Source organism: Geotrypetes seraphini, chromosome 1 (genome assembly GCF_902459505.1).
Source record: "Geotrypetes seraphini chromosome 1, aGeoSer1.1, whole genome shotgun sequence".
NCBI classification, from domain to species: domain Eukaryota; kingdom Metazoa; phylum Chordata; class Amphibia; order Gymnophiona; family Dermophiidae; genus Geotrypetes; species Geotrypetes seraphini.
The window spans coordinates 279,578,953-279,604,035 of record NC_047084.1 but is presented as its reverse complement, the minus strand read 5'-3'; the positions used below and the strand labels follow the sequence as shown (position 1 = coordinate 279,604,035).

Here is a 25,083-nt window from a genome sequence, read left to right as displayed (position 1 = left end):
AAATATTTTCAAACACTTGCAGATATGTATACATACTTCATTGTTCAATTTGCATAATAATTAGATGCTTTGAATGTATCTGCATGCTTTGTATTTCATTACTATGCAATTCATGATTTTGCCATATAACATATATAAAGAGGCAAATATTGTGTTATTTCATTAATGCACATTATTAACTGTCCATACAATAACAACATATGAATTAACAGCTTAGCACACTGTGGATGGGTCAAGCAGGCAGGAGAGGAAGTACACACACACACAGGTAGCCAAAGACACAGTCAGACAATTCAAAAGGAAAGATTTATTTTCAGACTGGAACTTGGTTCAGCACACTTTTCATCAGCAACCAGCAGTTTGGTTTTGCCCTTTCCCCATTTTCCTAAGACTCTGAGATTGTTTCTTCACAGCTCAGCCTTAGTCACAGTTTCAGGACCCTCTTTCAGCAGGCTGGTTCACTCAGCAACAATCTCCAAAGTCTCTAATTCAGCAGCTGCAGTTCATAAGAACATAAGAAGTGCCATCTCCGGAACAGACCCTAGGTCCATCAAGTCCGGCGATCCGCATACACGGAGGCCCCGCCAGGTGTACCCTGGCATAATTTTAGTCCCCATATCACTCTAGCTTACCTTTACTTACGTCACCTTATGCCACTCATAAGGAGATGTACATCTAACTTATCCTTAAATCCTAGAACGGTGGATTCCGCAATTACCTCTTCCAGATGTTCAGCACTCGTTGTGTGAAGCAGAACTTCCTGATATTTGTCCTGAACTTCTCCCTCCTTAGCTTCAGTCCATGCCCTCTTGTCCGTGTCACATTGGACAATGTAAATTTTTTTTTCCTGCTCTATTTTGTCGATTCCTTTCAGTATTTTGAAAGTCTCGATCATATCCCCTCGCAGTCTCCTCTTCTCAAGGGAGAACAATCCCAATCTCTTAAGTCGTTCCTTGTATTCAAAGTTCTCCATGCCTTTTATTAGCTTTGTTGCTCTTCTCTGTACCCTCTTGAGTATTTTTATATCCTTCTTTAGGTATGGAGACCAATGTTGGACGCAGTATTCCAAGTGTGATCTGACCATCGCTTTATAAAGCGGCAGTATTACTTTCTCCGATCTACTTGTGATTCCCTTCTTTATCATGCCTAGCATTCTATTTGCGTTCTTTGCTGCCGTCGCACATTGCGCCAACGGTTTCAGGGTCCTATCGATTAATATGCCCAGGTCCCTTTCCTGTTCGGTTTTTCCCAGAGTTGCACCTGACATACTATACTTGTGTTCCTTATTTTTTCTGCGTAAGTGCATCACTTTGCATTTTTCCACATTAAACTTCATCTGCCATTTATCAGCCCGATTTTCCAATCGGCTCAAGTCGCTCTGGAGTTCCTCGCTGTCCTTCTGCAATTTGATTGCTCGGCATAGTTTTGTTTCATCTGCAAACTTGATGATCTCACTAGATGTTCCATCCTCCAGGTCATTTATGAAGATATTAAATAAGATGGGTCCAAGTACCGAGCCCTGGGGCACAATGCTAGTCACAGTCTCCCAGTCTGAGAATTTCCCATTTATGCCCACTTTCTGCCTTCTGTTCTCCAACCATTTGCCTATCCATCTTAGTATGTCTCCTTCTATTCCATGGCCTTGCAGTTTCCTGAGGAGTCTTACATGTGGAACCTTGTCGAACGCTTTCTGAAAATCCAAGTATATAATATCCACCAGTTCTCTATTATCAATTTGTCTGTTCACTGTCTCAAAAAATTGAAGTAGGTTTGTCAAACATGACTTCCCTTTCCTGAATCCATGTTGGCTGGCTTTCATCAGGTCATGTGTGTCTAAGTGCCGGGTTATGCTATCCTTGATCAGCGCCTCAACCATCTTCCCAGGGACTGACGTGAGACTCGCAGGTCTCTAGTTGCCCGGTACTCCTCTTGATCCTTTTTTAAATATCGGTGTGACGTTCGCTATCTTCCACTTGTCATACAGTTTTCCACATCCTGTTAATCTTTAGTCAAGTCCTGGCTAAAGACAAGCCACAGATGAAAAGTTATGTGCTTACTTCATGCAACAAGAGGAGGGAGATTACTTGAATCCTTCATGGGCTTTCTTTCCCTCTCTCAACATCTTTATAAACGATCTGGACATTGGTACGACGAGTGAGGTGATTAAATTTGCAGACGATACGAAGTTATTCAGAGTAGTGAAGATGCAGGGGGATTGCGAAGATCTGCAACTTCACATAATCAGGCTCGAGGAATGGGCATCAACATGGCAGATGAGATTCAACATGGATAAGAGTAAAGTGATATATGTAGGTAACAAAAATCTCATGCACGAATACAGGATGTCCGGGGCGGTACTTGAAGAGATTTCCCAGGAAAGAGACTTGGGAGTTCTGATCGACAAGTCGATGAAGCCGTCTGCACAATGCGCTGCAGCGGCAAAAAGGGCGAACAGAATGCTAGGAATGATAAAGAAGAGGATCACGAACAGATCAGAGAAGGTTATCATACCACTGTACCGGGCCACTGTACCGCGCTTATGCCACTGTACCGCGCTCTCACCTGGAGTACTGCGTCCAGCCAGGGCAGGATTAATTCTTCGAGGCCCCCTAGGCACACAAGTACACTGGGCCCCCCTGGGCCTGCCCCCCGCCCACCCCACCCCCATTTATCTGTTTTCTTATTTACTTTTTTATTTCCACATATATTTCTTTTTTTAAAATTCAAAACAAACAAAGATTAGCATACCAGTGCACAGTTTTTCTTCTATGGAACCCCCAAACATCTCTGAACAAATCCCCCTTCCTTCCCTTCCCACCTACTTACCCAGGACATTAACTCTGAACCCTTTCAATATGTATATAAAAGCATTCAAATATATTGTAAAGCAGTAATACTATCCGAAATATAAGTCTATATTAATATCCAAATTTATATTGCCTAACTGCCTCACTCTACATCAGGGGTGTCAAACTCGATCACATGGGCCAAAATCTGAAAAAAAAGGCTAAGTCGCAGGTCAAATTTTTAATTAAGATACTTAAGGGTCCTTTTATTAAGGTATGCTAACCTATTTTGTGCACGCTAAATGTGCACCTTAATAAAAGACCCCTATGTGACTAAGGCTTAGTTTTAGCAGACATATAGGGTTACAACATCTCCAACCCCATACCGGCTCTGTGGTGTAAACAAAATAAATATTGTAATCATAAAACAGAAAATAAAATTATTTTTTCTACCTTTTGTTGGCCCCAGCTCTGGTTGTCTTCTGATAACTCACTTGCCAGGGTGTCCTGCCTATTTGTCATTTTCTTGTTTCTCCGTGCTAACCATCCATCTTCCATCTCTGTCTTTCCCTTCCGTTTCCCTTCCCTTCCGTTTCCCTTCCCTCCCTCGAAGGTCTGGCATCTTTCCTTTTTTTCATGTCCATATCTGCAGGTTCGGCAATGGACCCCACCATCCCCAGATCCATCATCTGTCCTTTTCTCAACTACCCTTTCATCCAGCATCTTCCTTCCTTCCCCACCACCCCAGGGTCCATCATCTCTCTGTTTCTCTTCCCAACTACCCTGTCCTAAGCCACTTCCAGAAACTATATGCCTCCCCCTTCCATCTTTCCCTTCACCCCCACTGGTCTGGCATCCATCTTCTTCCATTTCCTCCTCCAATGATCTGGCATCTCTCTCCTCTCCTTTCCTCTTCTTCCCTTCCCTCTTCCACACCCACATTCCCCTGATCTGGCATTTCATTCCCTTCTCTCTCTTCCCCCCACTTCCATCAGCATCTGCCCCCTTTCCCTCCAGCCTAAATCCATCCAGTATTCTTCCCCCTTGTATTCCCCCTTTCCCTGCACTCCAATTCCATCAACATTAGCCCCCTTTCTTTCCCTCCAACCTAAATCCATCCAGTATCCTTCCCCCTTGTTTTCCCCTTTCCCTACACACCAGTTCCATTAGCATATGCCCCATTTCTCTCCCTCCACCACCCTTTCCACACAGCAACGGCACCCTTTCCCCCCTACGGCAACGAGCCTCCCTCTTCCCTCCACGGCAATGGGCCCCCACCCAACGACAACAACGCCGCTCCCCAGCAACGATCCCCCACCCGACGACAGCGCCGGCCCTCCCCCCCCCCCCCAGCATCGACCGATGGCAATGCAGCCAGTGAAGCTCGAAGAAGATCCCACAATGACTGCGTCTGCCGGTTCATCTCCCTCCGAAGTCACTTACTTCTTCCGGCAGATGCAGTCATCGCGGGATCTTCTTCGAGCTTCATTGGCTGGTCGATGCTGAGGGGGAGGGTCAGTGTGGTTATCGTTGGATGGGGGCCCGTTGCTGGGGGGGGTGGAGGCATTGTTGTTGTAGGGTGGGAGCCCGTTGCCATGGAGGGAAGAGGGGGGCCCATTGCCATCTGGTATGTCATCCTTCAATGGGCCCCCCTGACTATTTCAGGCCCTAGGCTCATGCCTAGTTGGCCTATTGGGTAATCCGGCCCTGCGTCCAGCACTGGTCACCATACATGAAAAAGGGCTTGGTACTATTCGAAAGGGTCCAGAGAAGAGCGACTAAAATGGTTAAGGGGCTGGAGGAGTTGCTGTACAGTGAGAGATTGGAGAAACTGGGCCTCTTCTCCCTTGAAAAGAGGAGACTGAGAGGGAACATGATCGAAATATTCAAAATACTGAAGGGAATAGACCTAGTATATAAAGACAGACTGTTCACACTCTCCACCCCCTCTATCCCCCAAAGATGTGGATGAAACAATACATAACTGCCCATATGATAGCTTCAGATGTTATGGCCAGTACTAGTAGTGTAGCAAGCAGGTTCCTGGTGTAGACTAATGGGCAGTGCAGTGGACTATAGAGATAGACCCATATTCCACTCTAACTCCTACACTTATGTGAGTCTTCCAAAACCCACCCAAATCCCAATGTACTTAGATATATGTGACATCTGCAGGCATAAGGGCTGACGACTTTCTGAAAGGCAGTAAAGACCTTCCACTTCTGTTAACTGATCCGGGCCTGAAATTAGTTATGAGGAACTAGGACAATGAAGTCCTCAAGCGATAAGAATAAATATATGAGCTGCCAGATAAACAAAACTACACTACTGCATGACCTCCCCTCCAGCATGCTTTTCATTCCGTGCCCTGCTATGCTCTCTATGTTTCCAGAGTCTCCGCCCCTAAACTATGTATGCCTTTGCTCCACCTGATTCCCCTCTGTACATGATAACATGTTAGCCTCATCTTCTGTCTAGATCCTCTGACAAAGGAATCTGTACATTGTTCCTTGATAAATTGTTAGCCTTTAATATTGTACCTAGGTCCCCCTATTATTTTGTTACCCTCACGTTTTTTTTGTAAGCTCGTTCTCAGAATCTGTGTTTGTTTTTCTGTTAACCATCCTGAGCTTTCTGGGAGGGTGGGTAATAAATAAATAAATGGGGTTGTGTACTCTTGGGTCCAGTAGGTTTTGGGTGGGTTTTGGAGGGCTCATCATATACTATAAGGGGGTCATGGTGAGATGTGTACGTGAGACTTTTATATGATTTTACTGCTGGGATGTCTGTGTGGCCAGTCTACTAAAAATGCTGGCCTTCCTACATTCCAATGGATTGTTTTATGCATATTTCTTTTGGACGTGTTTTTTTTTTAACTGATTCAACAAGACATACTGAGAAGAAGCACATCTAAGAAATGGCCATTTTTGAAACAAAAGATGTATTCCTGTTTTGAAAAAGGTTATGCTTGCTACTTGATTTTTGTGTGTGTTCCATAAAACGTCTAAACTCGTATTTATACGTCATATTGAAAATGCCTCTCCACATCTTTTGAGATGCATCGACAAGAACTGCACACCATTTGAGGTGCAGTTGCACCATGGAGGGATACAAATACATTATAACAGAAAATAGACATTTTCCTGTTTCAAAAATGGTCATGTTTGCTACTGGATTTTTGTGTGTGTTCTGCAAACATTCAAACTTAGATTTAGACGTCATATCGAAAATGCCCTTCCCCATGAAATTAATAAAATTATGAAACTCATGTTTAGCCAGAGAGTTAAATGGATGACAGCCAAGAATTAGTTATTTCCGATGTCAATGATAACTTGATTCAGCAAACCAATTGGTTGAACATAATTTAATCATGTGGATGTAGATTTCGTACAATCATAGTGGATTAAGAGCCTTGTCAGAGATTAATAGTCAACAGTTACCATTTCTTTCTCAAATTACTACATTAGGTGTACATTGTGATGCTGATCTTAAGTTTCAAACCTCAGATAGCCCATGTGGTAAAAAAAAAATCACCATTTGTGCATGTTGCATCAGTTAAAACCTATGGAGGGACATTTTCAAAAGATACATCTAAGTCCATTATGGATGTGTGGTGCTAGATGCCCAAAGTTGGCAGCAGGAAAATGTCCATTCTCGAAAAATACATCTAAAATATATATATATTTTTGAGAATCATCTATATGGACGGCCAGGCTCTTGTTTGTCCAGACTGCCAGGTCATCTATCTTTATACCATATTCTCGACCAAAATTTCATCCAAGTCCGAAACACCTAGAACCTGGCCTTTTGGATGTGGGAGGGACCAAGCATGGCAACAGAGCAGTGAGGAACCTTAAAGGGCACTGCTGTGAACTTCAGGATTCATTACGATTGAACTAAAAGTAATCCGATCCAATTGGAAGTCATTACACTCAGGACTCCTTTTACGAAGCTGCATTAGCAGTTTAACACGCATAATAGCGCATGCTAATTTGCCGGCCGAGCTAGCCGTTACCGCCTCCTCTTGAGCAGGCGGTAGTTTTTCGGCTAGCGCGGGGGTTAGCGGGCGCTAAAATGGTGCGTGCAATAAAGCCGCTAATGCGGCTTCGTAAAAGGAGTCCTCAGTCTCTTACACTGCATAGTGGGCTACTGTTTCTCTTATTGTTAAATATGAACGTATCCATGCTGAAAAGTTCAGTTCCATGGTCAAAAATCATGAGATTTGGGACCCACTATTAGAGTTTTGTTCTGTATGCAATAATTGATCTGGGTGCTATCTTACTTGATACCTAATTGTGTATTATTGCTGCCATTGGTTGACATCATTTTCTTTCCTTCTGTGTACTGTCACCTAGCCTTACCTATTGTACACCATTGATGATTGGATTTTCTCTCTATTGCTCAGACACTGGTCATTTGTATTACCCATGCTATTGATGCTGTTTGTGTTTATATTCTTTTTTTCCTTTTTGTATTTTGTTAACACATGCCAATAAAATTTTTGAACACACACACAAAAAAGGGTGCCACATAAACAACTCACAGAACTCCCTTATAGGATATGGTGAGCCCCCCCAAAAAACCCCAAAACCCAACTGTCCACAACTCCAGTAGCCCTTATGGTTGTAGGTGCCACCTATATGTACAGTACAGTAGGTTTTCTGGGGGGGGGGGGGATTGGGAGAGGGTTGGTGGGCTCACATTTTCCAACATTAATGTAGTGGTTAGAGTGGCTTATGGGCCTGGGTCCTCCTTTCTATGGTTCACAAGCCCACCACCCAGGCTATTTAAGAGACCTATACTAGAGGCTTTCCTATACTAGATGTTGATGTTCTGGAGACAAGCATGTACATTTTTATTCCGATCTTTGTGGGGGTGTGAGAGGGTCAGTGAACACTGGGGGATTGTGTGGGGGGTCTTTAATTTGTCTCTGCAGTGGTTATCAGGTCATTTTGGATACCTTTTGGGCACTTATACCTGTTTTTACATTGTCTAAGCCACAATGTATAAGTTCCATCCAGGAAGCCTTGTAAAACCTTCAATTATCCTTGCAGGACAACTAAGTCTAGGTCTGCCCCTATCCTGCCCACATCCCACCCCAACCACTCCTACAAATACACCCCTTTCAGCTCTAGGTGTACAGCGGCATTCAGAGGCCTAAAAAGTCCATAGATACATCTAAAAAAATATGTTTGATTATCGACATCTGGATGACATGTCTTATAGGTTGTCCAAGTGCCAACTTGGGCAGGTTTTTAGACGTGTTTAAGTTTTGATTATGAGTCCCATAAGTTGAAAACTTGTTGAAGTTAGTCCAAGTAATTTGTATTACTGTCATACTATTTATCTAGGTTCTAGTAAATCTAGTTTACATTGCTTGCAGTTTATTCAAAACACTGCTGCTAGACTCCTTATACGTGCTAAAAGAACTGAGCATATTACTCCAGTTTTGCATGGTCTACACTGGTTACCTGTTTCCAAACATACAGAATTCAAATTGCTATGCCTTGTGTTTAAGGCTTGGCATCTGCAATCACCAGAGTATTTATTCTAGTAACTGTTTAAATGCTCTCGAAGTTGCGGTGCTCTTCTCAAAAGTACCAGTTTTAGCTCCCTTACCTCAAAAAGGTCAGATTTGTATCAACTAGAAGTAGAAATTTCTCTTACACTGGACCTGTTCTCTGGAATTCTTTGTTTGATAGTTTTCATGATCTGACTTATCTCGCTTTTTATAAGCGCATTCCAGGTGTCCACCACACGTTCTTCTTTACCCAACGTGTGGTGGACACCTGGAATGCGCTTCCAGAGGGAGTAATAGGGCAGAGCACGGTACTGGGGTTCAAGAAAGGAATGGACAATTTCCTGCTGGAAAAGGGTATAGAGTGGTATAGATAGAGGATTCCGTGTGAGCGGAATGCTGGGCACGATGGACCTCAGGTCTGACCCTGCGGAGGCATTGCTTATGTTCTTTATGTTAAGTTAATTAAGACAAAATTTGTTTCATCAATACTATGGGTCTATAAATCGTTGACAGTAAATATGATCACAGTAATTTGTTATATTTTTATAGTTTATTCTACTGGATTATATATTCATATTGTAGTATTTAAGGTGTTTTTGTAATTACTGTATATTTTGTTATTGTATACCACTTAATACTTAATGTCAATAGCGGTATATTAAAATAATAAATCCTATCCAATCCACTGTGATGCTATCTATTTTGATTGCATTGGTTAAATGATATAGATCTGGTGTGTTGACTATATTATACCACATTAAGTGAGTTTATAATTTCTTTTCTTCCATTTTTTAATCTTGCAGTGCCCTGATTCAGCTTGTAAGCAGGATCTGCTAGCATACCTACAGCGAATTGCCCTCTATTGCCATCAACTTAATATTTGTAGCAAGGTGAAAGCAGAAGTACAGAATCTGGGCGGTGAACTTATTGTTTCAGGGGTAAGTTGCAATTGCATCAACTTTATGGAGCCCATTTGAAATACTTGTAAGGAGAATCCCTAGACCAGGGGTGGGCAACTCCAGTCCTCAAGGGCCGGAATCCAGCCGGGTTTTCAGGATTTCCCAAATGAATATGCATTGAAGCAGTGCATGCAAATAGATCTCATGCATATTCATTAGGGAAATCTTGAAAATCCGACTGGATTTTGGCCCTAGAGGACCGGAGTTGCCCACTCTTGCCCTAGACAATAATATTAAAGGAAACAAAATTCACTGCTTTGTAAACTGATTTATTTCAGCTGTTATCATTTTCTTTTCACCTTTTGGATAAGATATTAAGGGCAGTTTGGGTATTAGTTTAGTGGATTTTGGGTCCTTTTATCAGGCCGTGGTAAATGCTAGCATACATACTGTATACTACAGATTAAAAGAGTTTATCATGGGATGGTCATATGCTAATGGCAACATTAATGCATGATCATTAATAGGGAAAATAGAAAATTTTACTACTTCTGTAAAAATGGCCTTAGCACATGGGGGGGGGACATGTAAGGGCGCACTAAAACCAGCCTAATAAAATGACCCCTTTATGTTCCTTTTTTCATTTTCCAATATGGAAAGGAAAACTCATAGACTGCAAACTGATTGCCTAATCCTCTATAATAAAACCCTAAGCGCGTGCGCACTTACAACTCCGTGTTCCCTGACAGCGTGATGTGTGCTTCTGTGATGAATTTGATTTCAGGCGCATGGGGTTGCTTGTGACGCGTGCAGCGATTTGAACGGTTGTGGCGGTTTGACTGCTGCGTTGCCAGGACGCCTCTTCTCACTCCCGGACCAGCAAACGCAGCAGCCTGACTGGCCTGTAACATCCTCTCCGACGTCAGAATTGACGTCGGAAAGAAGGCTTCCGGGTTCCAGCAGTTTGCAGCAGAGGAGCAGCGGCGGTGGACCTAAATCGGGCCTGGAGGGAGGCTTTTGTTTTCCGCGGTAGGGGGGGGAGGAGGTAGGCAGGCAGGCTGGCTGGTTGGCTGGCTCTGGGGGAGGGAGGGAGGTAGGCAGGCTTTGGGGGAGGTAGGCAGGCTGGCTAGCTCTGGGGGAGGGAGGTATGTAGGCAGGCAGGCTTTGGGGGAGGTAGGCAGGCAGGCAGGCAGGCATGCTCTGGGGGAGGCAGGCAGGCTGGCTGGCTCTGGGGGAGGTAGGCAGGCAGACTGGCTGACTTTGGGGGAGACAGGAAGGCTGACTCTGGGGGAGGTAGACAGGCAGACTGGCTTTGGGGAAGGCTAGCTTTGGGGAGGTAGGCCGACAGGCTTTTTGGGAGGGGTGGGACAAAGGCTGGAAGCAGTGAGGGGACATAGGAAGGAGGGATGAAGGAAGGAGAGAAAATGGCAGAGAAGGGGGGGTTGTAAGTAGAAGAAAGACTAGAGAGATAAAGGCCTGGACCAAAGGGGAAAGACAGGAGGCAGAAGCAGGACTTTGGAAGGTGCAGACAGAGGGGGAGATCCCCTGAGGAAGAGCAGAGAGATGCAAGATCATAACAGAGGAGGGAGAGAGAGAAAGGGAGACCTGGAACAAAGGTACAAAGGAGAACTGAGACTGGATCTGGGGGCACTAAGGACATAGGAAGGAGGCGCTGGGGACACTAAGGACATAGGAAGGTACTGGGGGCACTAAGGACATAGGAAGGAAGGAAGGAGGGAGGGAATAGAAAGGGACAATTGTTGGGCCTGAGTGCAGAAAGAAATGAAAGATAGGATGCACAGTCAGAGGGAAATGCAACCAGAGACTCATGAAATCACCAGATAGCAAAGGAAGGAAAAATGATTTTATTTTCAATTTAGTAATAAAAATGTGTCAGTTTTGAGAATTTATATCTGCTGTCTATATTTTGCACTATATTTGTCTATTTTTCTATAGTTACTGAGGTGACATAATTGAAAATCCCCCAAATATAAATAATTAACATTTTCTTTGCATATAGGGTGCTTTGTGTTTTTTTTTAAATTTTATGATTACCATTATGAAATAATAAGATATTGTGTGTACATGAAAAATGAATGGAAGAAATTGGGGGGTGGGGCTAGGGCGGGATTGGGGGTGGGACTGAATATTAATAGATGTCCCATTTTGATGAAAAAATAAATGGTCACGTTAGCATTGTCACATGTGCAGCTCTCTGCACATGATGGATAGGAGGCCGAGGAAGTGCATGGGAACTTAATGAAGAGGTGAAACTGGGTAGGAAGAGCAGAAGGGGGATCCAGAAGGCCACAAAAGGTAGTGGTGAGTGGCCAGAGTTAAGGCCATGGTCCAGGGAGAAGATTGGAGGCCCAATTGGCTGCAGGCAACATGAGCAGCACATGCACAGATAGCGTGCATGTGTAGGATTGGGGCTGAGAAGGCAAAGATAAAGAAGAGGGTTTTACTTCCTTTATAGTTTGTTCTACATTTGTCTTAGTCCTGAGGAATTCATTCCAGAGATCCAGTTCTGGGAGGTTTGCGAAGGCTCAGCAGATCATCCCATGATACCCATCCCAAGCCAGCATTGATGGCCTAAAGACTGAAGGTTTTTTTTTTAGTATTTCTTTTTGTTAGTGTGCACACTACATTTCTTAATTTACTTTTAAGAGATGTGTTTGGGTTTTGGAGCTGAGTACATGGACTGTGAAAAGAGTAATACTTTCATAGGTTTGAAAGTCCACTTCTGAATGTTCTTGTTCCTGCAAAGCAACCTAGGAGGGGCTGCTGAAAGCTTCTCAGCCGATCAACAAAGTTGGGGAAGTCTCCATCGAGGGCTATACACTTGGGGCTCCTTTTACTAAGCTGCACTTAGTGCACGCTACAATACCACATGCGCTAGACGCTAATGCTTCCATTGAGCAGGTGTTAGTTTTTCCACATAGCGCGGGGATTAGCGCGCGTTAAAAATGCTACCGCAGCTTAGTAAAAGGAGCCCTTAATTTTCCACTTTTTTCATTCTGTCAGAAAAATATGGAACAAAAAAAAAGTGGAAAATTGCTGGACTAAGTGTATAGCCCTCATTGGCGACTTCCCCAACTTTGTTGGTTGGACTGAAAACTTTTCAGCAGACCCTCATAGTACTTTATGAACAGCTTTAAAAACGTAACTATTTTTTAACCCAGGGACTGCCTGTATATAGATGGAATTTATCCAAATTCAGGAGAAACGTCGCAAAATAAATCTACTGTAGGAGTATTTAAACGCCTTGAAAGAAAAGAGGCGTTTTTAGAGGAGGGGAAAGGGCGGGAGGTAGGCTGACCTAGACATAGTCATAAAGCAGGTATAACCAAAACCTAGTTGGCACTTATACATTTTGAAGGGTCAAAAAAGGGGCCACTGAGCTGAATGCCTCATCTCCCCTGCCGCGATCCTCCCCCCGAAGTGCCGCGGTTGGCGGCAGTTTGGAGGATTGCTATCACGGCAGGAGAGATAGCCCATCTCTATTGCTGAGACACAACCCCCCTACCTCCACTAAAATATGGAAAGGGGAGAGCCCAACCCCTCCAGCCCCGACGCAGCCTCTCACCCCCTGATCAGATTCAGGTAGGAGAGAACCCGAATCCCCCAAGCCCCCCCCCCCTGAACTGATCCAGGCAGAAGGGAGCCCATCCCTTCCTGCCCATGACGAGCCACCCCTCACGACTGCTCCCTGAACTCCCGATCGGCCCCCAAACCTCGCAACACCCCCCCCACCCGGCGGCCTGATGACACCCCATCCCCAACACCCCCTTGCCTAAAATCCTTTGGACGGATGGACGGGTCTCAAGCCTGTCCGCCCAGCAGGCCCGCCATCTGCTGAATGGCGGGCCTTAAGGCCTGATTGGGCCAGATGCCTAAGACCCCGCCCATAGGAGGGGCTTTAGGCGCCTGGGGCAACCGGAATTGGGCACCCAATCAGGCCCTAAGGCCTGCCATTCTGTGGATGGTGGGCCTGTCGGGTGGACGGGCCTGGGACCCGTCCGTCCAATGGATTTTAGGTAAGGGGGTGTCGGGTGGGGTGTCACCTGGGTGCTAGGTGGGGGTGGGTGTCATGGGGTTCGGGGGGGCGATCGGGGTTTCAGGGGGGCAGTCGTGGGGGGCTTTATATTGGGTAGGAGGGGTTGGGCTCCCTCCAGCCCAGATCCAATCGGGGGTGGGGGTTGTGGGGGGCTGCATCGAGGTAGGAGGGGTTGGGCTCCCTCCTGCCTGGATCCAATCAGGGGGTAGGGGGGATGCATCAGGGCAGGAGGGGTTAGGCTCCCTCTTTCTGTATCCGATCGGTGGGGGGGTGGGGCGCTGCGTTGGGGCAGGAAGGGTTGGGCTCTCTCTCCTTCCGCGATAGCTATCCCCCGAACTTCCGCCAACCACGGCACTTTGGGGGGAAGACCGCGGCAGGGGAGATGCCTCATCTCTCCTGCCGTGATCCTCACCCCGAAGTGCAGTGATTGGCGGCAGTTCAGGCGATCGCCATTGAGGCAGGGGAGATGAGCCATCTCTCCTGCCACGATCGTTTTTTTTTGAGAATGGCCATTTCCCTGCTTCTACTTTCAGCATTTAGGGCCTAGGCCAAAAGGGGACTTAGATGTTTCTTTTTTATTATGCCCCTCCACGTCATCACAATTGATTCCATTTGGGAAGCAATACAGACCTTGAACAACTCATTTATTAAAGTTACTGGAACTTTTGCTTCTCATATATCTTCACTTTCAGGCTTTATTGGTGGCCAGGCACAAGTTCTGGATCACCATTTCAATAGGTGCAGCTAGGTAATGAAACTGTTAAAGGATAAAAACTGTATATACATGTTTAAAATGGAATATATGGAAAACCAAGTATGGAAGAAGAATTTGAGATTTTTATATTTTTCTAAATTTCCATTAATTCCACCAACAGAGATAATAAAGAAATATTTTCTAATTTCTCAAGATTCCAACCAAGGCCATCCCATCCTTAGGGTATAGTACTTAACATCTAACTCTAAGATTCTCTGGAGGTTTCAGTTAAATCTTAGAGTTTCTGGAGTACTCGATCAAAGTCATTATGCAAAGAACAAATTCTATCGGTCACATTTGTTCTTAAAACCTGACCACAGTAATATCCTATGTTTGCATTTCTATCATATTAATGAGGCTTGTTTGTGTTTAAAAATTCAAGTATTCCCTGGCCTATCAGGAGGCAGAGTGGAATGGAGCTGGGAGCATAAATTGCAAGCAAAGTTATCAGATGTATCATGATGCTTGGGATACCAAATAATCATAAACCATGCAGAAGGAAGATAAATACAAAGGAGATTTCAACTCTATTATAAAATACAATTGCTGCTTAAAATTACAAAGCACTTGTATGCATTGGCGTTTTAAACAGGTCTATGAAAAAAAAAAATGAACTGTTTTGAGTCGTGCAAAGTTTAATCAGCAATATCCTTATAATAATGAAAGTATATGCATAGACAGAAAAAAAATCTTATCATCCCTCAAGTCCCTAATTGTTGTAATTAGTTTCCGTTCTAGTAGATTAATGGGCTCTGGCAGGTTGAATATTTTAAAATGTTAAAAATAAATACAGAAAGTGAATATACGCTTTCAGTATGACATAAGAGATGCAAAATTTATAAGTATATAAACATTGCTGTACTGGGACACACTGAAGTCCATCAAACCCAATTTCCTATTTCCAACAGTGGCTAATCCAGGTCAGAAATACCTGGCAGGATACCAAACAAGTAAAATAGATTTCATGCTGCTTATCACAGGAACAAGCAGTGAATTTTCTACAAACCCACCTTAATAATGGTTTGGGGGCTTTTCTCCAAGAAACTTGTCCAAACCTTATTTTTTAAAAAAAGCCTTGCTATAACTGCTGTTACCACATTCCTTGGTAATGGATTCTAGAGCTGAATTACTATACATATTGAGCAAATAAATATTTTCACCAATTTCTTCTAAATGTTCTACTATATACCTTCATTGGGTGATCCCTAGTCCTTCTACCTTTGGAAAGAACCCCCCCCCCAAAAAAAAAACACAAAAAAAACAAGCGATTCATTTCTAACCATTTCACTCCACTCATAATTTTCTAGACCTTTCTCATATCTCCCTCAGCTGTCTCATCTCTAAGCTGAAACCCCAATCTCTTTAGCTTCTCCTAATAGGGAAGCTATTTCATTCTCTTTACCTTATATGCCCTTCTCTGTAACTTTTCTAATTCAGCTATATCTTTTTTTGAGGTATGCTTGCGCAATAGAGCAGTACCAAAGCATGATAATATATCTGTTTTATTTTGTATTCTTTCATAATTGCAAGTTTTTTTGGCCTTCACTGTACACTGAGATTTCAATGAACAAATGATGACACCTAGGCACAGATTCTGTAACTGGCTCCCAAGTCAGAGGCCGCCTTAAAAGCGGCCATCGATCGCCTGTCAATCAGACCAGTGCGCCGGCTACAGAATCGCTCCAAGATAGGCGGCTGAAATATAGGCCAGGGCTACATTTCAGCTACTTATATTTGCTGCTAGACCACAGCAGCCAATCGCGGTAGGGGGATACCTCATCAGCTGAGTGGCAGGTATTCCCCACATACACAATTCTGTAACTGGCACCCAAGTTCTGGACGCTGGTTACAGATTTATAGCTTTAGGAGTCCCTGCCGCTCAGCTGATATTAAAGGGGAAATTCCCGTGCCGCGATCGGCTGAAAGCAGTCGCGGAAAGGAACCCCTATGCCCGACCTCAAATCAGCCAGCAGGACAGATTCCCATTCCCTCCTGCCAGCGCCCCAACCCCCACTAACATCCCTGGCATCCCTACTGCTGGCAGCCCCCGCTAACATCCCTAGCAGGAGGGATGCCCACCTCCCAAAACCACACTGGACCCTTCTCTGTACCTTTTATTGGAAGGCCGGGGATGCACCAGGGAGGGGCATAAGGCCCTGATTGGGCTAGGTGCCTAAGGCCCCTCCTGTAGGAGGGCTTTAGACACCTGGGCCAACTGGAGTCTTAGGCCTCTTTCCCAGTGCATTCTGGGATACACTGGGAGTGGCCTAAGACTCCCATTGTCCAGATCCTATGGGAGAGGCCTTAGGCACCAGGAAGAAGAAGGCCCGCCTTTCTGAAGAGGTTGGCCTGCCAGCCAGAGGGAGTGAGTATTCCTCTGGCTGGCCTTCCAATAAAAGGTATGGAAAAGGGTCCAGGTGGGTTTCAGGGGGTGGACCTCACGATAAAGAACCCAGAGTAGACATGCTCTGGAACCATTTTGAACCTCCACAATGGCACCAATTTCTAACCCTGTACAATAAATATACTAAATCGAACTGTCTACTGGATGTATGTCCTTCCAAGACCTTGAAAACAGGTTCACTAGATTTCATAAAGGATCTATTCAATTGGATAACAACCACCCTAACAGAAGGAACATTTCACGAGGAATGGGACATATACTGATCACACCCATCCCTAAAGATCAAAAAAACTCACTAGCCCTGGAAACTAACTACAGACCCATAGCAAGCATCCCCTTATTCACCAAGCTGCTCGAAGGATTGGTCAACTTAGAGCTAGTGAACTATCTAGACAAATTTAGCATATTCAATGAACACAAATCAGGATTCAGAAAAGGTTTTAGCACTGAGACAGTCCTAGCCTCAATCCTATATCACCTATATGACTTATTCAGCAAAGGAAAAAGTGCACTGATTTTGCAACTAGACTTCAGGAGTGTTTTTGATCTTGTTGATCACAAAATAATGCTACACTGCCTAGATGAAATAGGACTTACGGGAAGAGTAAGGAACTGGATACAGGGTTTCCTAACAAAGAGATCATACCGTGTAGTTAGTGATGGGACATACTCAAACTCCTGGAAAAACCCCTCGGGAGTACCACAAGGTTCACCACTATCACCTACACTATTCAACATCTACATATCATCCTTGGGACACTTACTGCAAAAGCTAAACTTAAACTACTACATATATGCAGATGACATTTCCATTTTAATCCCAGCGAACAAACGAAACCTCAGAATACATTTCTCATATCATGACAGAAATAGAACATTGGACAATCAACTTCAAACTGAAACTAAACACAGAAAAAACAAAAGTCTTCCTTGTAAGCCCAACAGACAAAATTACCAAAACAGCATTACACATAAAAGACCACGACAACCCGATTACTAAAACAATAAAAATATTGGGAGTCACACTAGACACACATTTGACAATGGGTGAACACACGAATGGAGTGGTAAAAAAGTGCTTCCTGGCATTATGGAAATTAAAGGCCATCAAAAAATACTTTGACCCATTATCATTTAGATTACTAGTGCAATCACTAGTGCTTTCTACACTGAACTATTGCAATATTGTTTACATGAATATACCCAAAAAAACAATGAGGAAACTTAGAATTGTTCAGAACACAGCAGTCCGCTTAATATTTGGATTGAAAAAAAGCGACCATGTCAGCCCCTACTATAGACTGCTGCACTGGCTGCCAGTCGAGGCACGAATAATATTGAAGTTCTCTTGCATATGTTTCAAGCTGGTTTGGGGACTAGCTCCTACATACTTGCTATCCCACTTTGTATTATACAGTCCCAAAAGACAAACCAGAAACTGCAATCTATTTGCATATCCAAAAATTACCGGCATTAAATACAAAACCTTTCTGGAAAGAACCTTTATGTACCAAGCAAACAAACAACAACACTGGCTTGACAACTACATTAATGAAGCTAGACTGACCTACGACTTTTTTAGAAAAGCCATAAAAACTGCCTTATTCGACAGATATATCACCTAAACAGTAACTCTGTTAATCCTTTTCTTTTCTATTTCTATCCAATGCCCCTCCGAAATTTTTAACAAACTGTATTTTGTAATTAGCTCCTATTTCAAACATGTCCCCTCTAAACAAACTATATATTGTATTTTGCAGTATTTCAAGATTCTACATACTGTAATCTCACTGACTATCTGCATATTGTAACTCGCTGATTGTCCAGCTCTCTTCAAATGTAAACCGCCTAGAAGTCGCACGATTATGGGCGGTATAGAAGAATAAAGTTATTATTATTATTATAATTGTCAATTTATAAATTAGCGTCTTCTCCCCACTCTCTCTTCCCCATTTCCCTTCAACGTCCTCAGCCCACTCTCTCTCCACTTCCCTTCAGCGCACACACATAAAAATAAGCAAGCAATTTTACATAATTTTCGTTCTATTCATTCATAGAAATTAAAGTCTAAATAATGCCAGTCACATAACAAAACATGATTTTACAAAAATAATTCCCTGCACAGTCAAGCCTGCAGGATTACTAGATGGCTTTCAGCAGCCCCCCTCCCTCCATCCCCGTTACCTTCGTGGCTAAGTCAAAATGATCTACCAACAATAAAATTTTAAAAACACAAAGCACATTGTATGCAGAGAAAATGTTAATTATCATTTATATTCCGCGGGTTTTCAAAGAGGTCAAGGCAGATGACTTTATGCAATGTCACCTCAGTAACAACTATACAAAAATAGACAAATATACCCCCTCCCTTTTTATTAAACCGCAATAGCGTTTTTTAGTGCAGGGAGCTGCGCTGAATGCCCCATGCTGCTCTTGACGCTAACTGCGCTAAAAACTGCTATTTCAGTTTAGTAAAAGGGGCCCATAGTGCAAAATATAGACAGCATATATAATTTCTCAAAACGGACACATTTTGATCACTAAATTGAAAATAAAATCATTTTCCTACCTAATTTCATCAGTCTCTTGTTGCACTTTATTCTTCTGACTGTGCAGCCAATATTTCTTCCCTTTTTTCAGCCTCCTGTATGCTTCCTCTCCTCCAGACTTCATTCCCTCCCCCAACTTTTTCTTTCTTTCACCCTGCCCCCTTCTTTCTTTCTCTCTCCATGCCCCCTTTCTTTCTGTATGTTTGTCTTTCTCTCTCTCTCTCTCTCCATGCCCCCTTTCTTTCTTTCTTTATGCCCTCTTTCTGTCTGTCTTTCTCCATGCTCTCTTTCTGTCTGTCCCCTACCCTCCCACAAGCCGCCACCACTGCCGCAGGGTAACAGGCCGCTGCCACCACTGCCATCAGAGAACAGGCTGCTGCCGAGTTCTGAGTTCTCCCTGCTTCCCTTCCCCATAAAGAGGACACTGAAGCGTCGGGCCGACCAACCTTCCCCACCCGAATTCAATTCTAACGTCAGAGAGAAAGTTCCAGGCCAGTTAGTTAGCAATTGGCTGGCCCAGAACTTCCTCTCTGATGTCAGAATTGACATTGGATGGGGAAGTTTGGTCGGCCCGGCACTTCAACGTCCTTTTTACGGGGAAGAGAAGCAGGTTGGGCACCCCTGCTCTAGCTAGCTGAGCCGCGAGCTGCACTCGCGAATCCCGGGACTAGGGCTTATTTTGGGTTGGGCTTATATTAAAACCTACCCCGAAAATCCTGCTAGGGCTTATTTTCGGGGTAGGTCTTATTTTTGGAGAAACACAGTATATTCATTTAGATCCTTCTTCCATTTTCTGATTAGCTCTGATATCCCTCCGCATCTCACTTTTTAACCATGTTGGCTGTCATTGAGCATTCCCTCTGCTTTTTTAAATACATGGATACATCTGGCCTTGTCTTCCAGTATTGTATTTTTGATAAACACCCGTGTCTGATGTAAATGTTTAAATACAGCTGTTCCTCTAAGAAGCTCTTTTAAAGCTGCATTAAGCAGCTGATACTAATACTTATCATTTCTATAATGATGCTAGATATATGCAGCACTGTATATTAAACTTATAAGAGACAGCCCCTGCTCAACAGAGCTTACAATCTAATCAAAATATACAAACAGAACAAATAAGGGATTAGGGAATTGTTTATGATAGGAATGATTAAAACAGAGAAGGGTACTAATATGTGCTTTACCATATGATAGAGAGTAGTGTAAGCCCATACTACTCTCTTGCACTAAAAAAGGCAGCTTTTGAAGTAAAACAAAACAGAAAAGACAGCCCCCTGCATTAGCTGCTTAACATGTGAGTAGGTAGGACACTGGGACACGGGCAGGTGGAGTTGTGATGAGCTGTGAAAACTAGTGCATAGGTTGGTACTATGCACTAGCTGTCCTGATTGCTAATAGTGCAGCTGAATTCACTGCCACCTCCAAAGGACACCACATGTACAACTGCACTGCAGTAATCCAGCAGTATGGCCACAAACGAAATGGCAGTGGGAAACAGCCCCCCTTCCATTTATTTATTTATCTTTTTATCTGTCATACTTACAGCCTGCTGGATTCATAGTTTTCTGTGGGTTGCAACAAAAACCATATATAGCCAAACACACTATCTAAACCAGTGGTCTCAAACTCAAACCCTTTGCAGGGCCACATTTTGGATTTGTAGGTACTTGGAGGGCCTCAGAAAAAAAAATAGTTAATGTCTTATTAAAGAAATGACAATTTTGCATGAGGTAAAACTCTTTATAGTTTATAAATCTTTCCTTTTGACTAAGCCTTAATAATAACATTGTAATTTATAGCTAAAGAGACATATGATCAAGAAATTGTTTTATTTTACTTTTGTGATTATGATAAACATACTGAGGGTCTCAAATTAGTACCTGGTGGGCCGCGAGTTTGAGACCACTGATCTAAACCTAGTGGAGTAGAGGTGTGGTTTAGAACTGCTGCCTGAGCACTCTGAAGTTGGGCAAGTCACTTAATCCCCCTTCCCCCCTCCCAATTGATCCAGGTACTACAGTTAGATTGTAAGCTTGCTGGGACAGACAGGAAAAAAACCTGAGGGTACTTGATTAATATTCAATGTCTTGTAAACTGCTTTGGGTGAATCTCTTCATGAAAAGACAGTTAATAAATCCCAATAAACAAATAAAACAAGATATACAAAACTCAGGGCAGGATTAATTTTTTGAGGTCCCTAGGCACACAAGTACACTGGGCCCCCCTGGGCCTGCCCCGCTCATGCCCTGCCTACACCCCGCCCCCCATTTATCTGTTTTCTTGTTTACTTTTTTATTTCCACTTATATTTCTTTTTTTTAAATTCAAAACAAACAAAGATTAGCATACCAGTGTACAGTTTTTCTTCTATGGAACCCCCAAACATCTCTAAACAAATCCCCCTTCCTTTCCTTCCCACCTACTTACCCAGGACATTAACTCTGAACCCTTTCAATACGTATATAAAAGCGTTCAAATATATTGTAAAGCAGTAATATTATCCAAAATATAAGCCTATATTAATAACCAAATTTACATCGCCTAACTGCCTCACTCTACATCAGGGGTGTCAAACTCAATCACATAAGGGGCTGAAATCTGAAAAAAGGCAAAGTCTTGGATCAAATTTTTAATTAAGATACTTAGGAGTCCTTTTATTAAGGTACGTTAACTGATTTTGCGCACGCTAAATGTGCACCTTAATAAAAGGACCCCTAAGTGACTAAGGCTTAGTCTTAGCAGACATATAGGGTTACAACATCTCCAATCCCCATACCTGCTCTGTGGTATAAACAAAATAAATATTGTAATCACAAAACAGAAAATAGAATTATTTTTTCTACCTTTTGTTAGTCCCAGGTTCTGGTTGTCTTCTGATAACTCGCTTGCCAGGGTCTCCTGCCCATTTATCATTTTCTTCTTTCTAATGTTAACCATCCATCTTCCATCTCTGTCCTCCCCTTCCCTCCCTCAGAGGTCTGGCATCTTTCCTTTTTTTGTGTCCATATCCACAGCTTCGGCATGGACCCCACCATCCCCAGCTTCGGCAATGGACCCCACTGTCCTTTTCTCAACTACCCTTTCATCCAGCATCTCTCCCTCCTTCCCCACCACCCCAGGGTCCATAATCTCTCTGTTTCTCTTCCCAACTATCCTCTCCTATGCCACTTCCAGAAACTGTATGCTTCCCCCTTCCATTTTTCCTTTCACCCCCATTGGTCTGGCATCCATCCTATTCCATTCCCTCCACCAATGATCTGGCATCTCTCTCCTCTCCTCTTCTTCTCTTCCCTCTCCCACACCCACACCCCCATGGTCTGGCATTTCACTCTCTTCTCTCTCTTCCCCCCGCTTCCATCAGCATCTGCCCCCTTTCTTTCCCTCCAGCCTAAATCCATCCAGTATCCTTCCCCCTTGTTTTCCCCCTTTCCCTGCACACCAATTCCATCAACATTAGCCCCTTTTCTTTCCCTCCAACCTAAATCCATCCAGTATCCTTCCTCCTTGCTTCCCCCTTTCCCTGCATACCAATTCCATCAACATTAGCCCCCTTTCTCTCCCTCCACCACCCTTTTCACACAGCAACGGCAATGTGCCCCCCCCTATGGCAATGTGCCTCCACCCGGCATCGATGATGACAACAACAATGCCCCCCCTGGCGTCCACAGAAACCAATGCAGCCAACCTCTGGCATCAACGGCAATACAGCCATTTTTTTTCAGATGGCAACGGGCCCCCACCCGATGACAACAACAACACTGGCTCCCCCCCCCTCAGCAATGGGCCCCCACCCAATGACAACAACGCTGGCCCTCCCCCGGCATCGATGGATGGCAATGCAGCCAATGCAGCTTGAAGAAGATCCCACGATGACTGAGTCTACCAGAAGAAGTGATGTCAGAGGAGGATGGACCAGCAGACGCAATCATCGCGGTACCTTATTGGAGCTTCATTGGCTGCATTGCTCACCGTCGATGCCGGGGGAAGGCCGACGTTGTTGTTGTCGGGTGGGGGCCCGTTGCTGTGGGGGGGAGGCGGCGTTGTCGTCAGGTGGGGGCCCGTTGCTGGGGGGAGGGAAGAGGGAGGGCCCATTGACATCTGGTATGTCGTCCTTCAGTGGGCCCCCATGACTATCTCAGGCCCTAGGCACGTGTCTAGTTGGCCTATTGGGTAATTCGGCCCTGTCAACACTGCAAACCAACCCTCTCTATCCTACCTCCAACTCTCTGATCACATTGAAAACCCTTCAATCACATACCCAATCAAACAGCAAACCCCCTCTATTTAAAAAAGTATGGTTAACAAGGCTAGCAATGTTATAATGCCTCTGTATCGTTCGATGGTTTGACCTTATCTTGAGTATTGCATTCAATCCTGGTCACCTTTATCTTAAGAAACATACAGCAAAACTTGAAAAGGTTCAAAGAAGAGTGAACAAGATGATAAAGAGAATGGAACTCCTCTCGTATTAGGAGTCAGTAAAGAGGTTAGTGCTCTTCAGCTTGGAAAAGAGACAACTGAGGGGAGATATGATTGAAGTCTAGAAAATCCTGAGTGGTATAGAATGGGTAAAAGTGAATCAATATTTTACTCTGTCAAAAATTATAGACTAGTGGACACTTAATGAAATTACAGGGAAATACTTTTAAAACCAATAAGAGGAAATATTTATTCACCCAGAGAATAGTTAAGTTTTGGAACGCATTGCCAGAGGTTATGGTAAGAGCAGTTAACATGAATGGTTTTAAGAAAGGTTTGGACAATTTCCTGGAGAAAAGTCCATAGTCTGTTATTGAGACAGACATGGAGGAAGCCACTGCTTGCCCTGGATTGATAGCATGGAATGTTGCTACTATTTGGTTTTTTGCCAGGTACTAGTGACCTGAATTGGTCATCCTGATGACGGGCTACTAGGCTAGATGGATCATTGGTCTGACCTAGTAAGAATATTTGTATGTTCTTAATTAAATACCACTATTATACCTCCCAGCTAAAAGACTGATGTAAGAAATCACATCATAAATATATATTTTCAGCCATTTATAGAATAGACTTATCCTAGTGCTGGGGTAGAAATATATATAACTGTCCAATCCATATACTTGAAGGGAAAGAGAGAAGGCAGCACAAGGGTAGCAACCCAAAATTATCCATATAACAGTTATACTTAGCCATTAGGGCCCCGATTCCATAAAGTCCACCTAAAGTTAGGCACTGATATAGGCACCGAATCTATAAAACAGAGGCTCTGTTGACAGCTATACTACTATCCCCCAGGACAGAATGAGCAGACAGATGAAGAAATGTTTACAGAGATTAGAAAAGCTGGAAAATTGGGCAACAGTATAATAATGGATGATTTCAATTAACTTAAAGACACAGGGTAGAGTTGAAAAATATCAGACAACACACAGTTGAACACTCTTCTGATGGAGGAGAGGATACACACTAGCCACCGTACTCAATATGGTGGAGACAAAAATCTCAAAAAGCCAAGGAGCATCACAAAACAGCTAACCACAGTAACCTAGTAAGCTCACTGTCATCATAGATCATAAATAATAATTTTTTAAAAAACTTAAGCAAAGCCCTCCCTTCCTCCGACGTCAGCGCTGACATCAGGAAGACTTCCGGTCGGCTGCTTGCGGCAGGGCAGGTAGGGAAAAGGCAGTCGTGTACCAAAGGAGGGGGCGGTCCGCCCCGGGTGCAGCCATGGGGGGGATTGTGCACAGCAGGTCATGTCCCCTTAGCCTTGTGGCGCTTCTCCCGACCGACCGACAACAGGCCCGGCCGACAAACCTCCCTGCCCTGTAGCAGTGAATCTAAATTACCTTCTTACAGCAGCTTCAATACTCCAGCTGCTGTAAGAAGGTAATTTAGATTCGCGGCTACAGGGCAGGGAGGTTTGTCCGACCGGGCCTGTTCTGTTGTCGGTCGGGTGGGGAAGCGCCACAAAGGTAAGGGGCAGGGAAGGAGAAAGGGAGGAAAGGTGGAGTGGGGAAGAAAAGACGCTTAAGGGAAATGGGTAAAACTTAGGGGGGAGAAGGCCGCTGAAAGCACTGGGGAAGACAAAGGGGTGGAGAAGGACGCTGAAAGGACATGGGGAAGACA

The 25,083-nt window shown here is 43.9% G+C and overlaps 1 protein-coding gene across 4 annotated transcripts in view; it reads left to right on the top strand.

Annotated features, from left to right (window-relative positions):
- CTNNA2 (catenin alpha 2) overlaps nt 1–25,083 on the top strand; it is a 1,640,869-nt gene that overhangs the window by 1,567,850 nt on the left and 47,936 nt on the right. For all 4 annotated transcript variants that reach the window (XM_033952687.1, XM_033952678.1, XM_033952696.1 and 1 more), the window contains one exon: nt 9,111–9,245. In XM_033952687.1, coding sequence (XP_033808578.1) covers nt 9,111–9,245 — 135 coding nt within the window. The remainder of the gene's footprint in view (nt 1–9,110; nt 9,246–25,083) is intronic.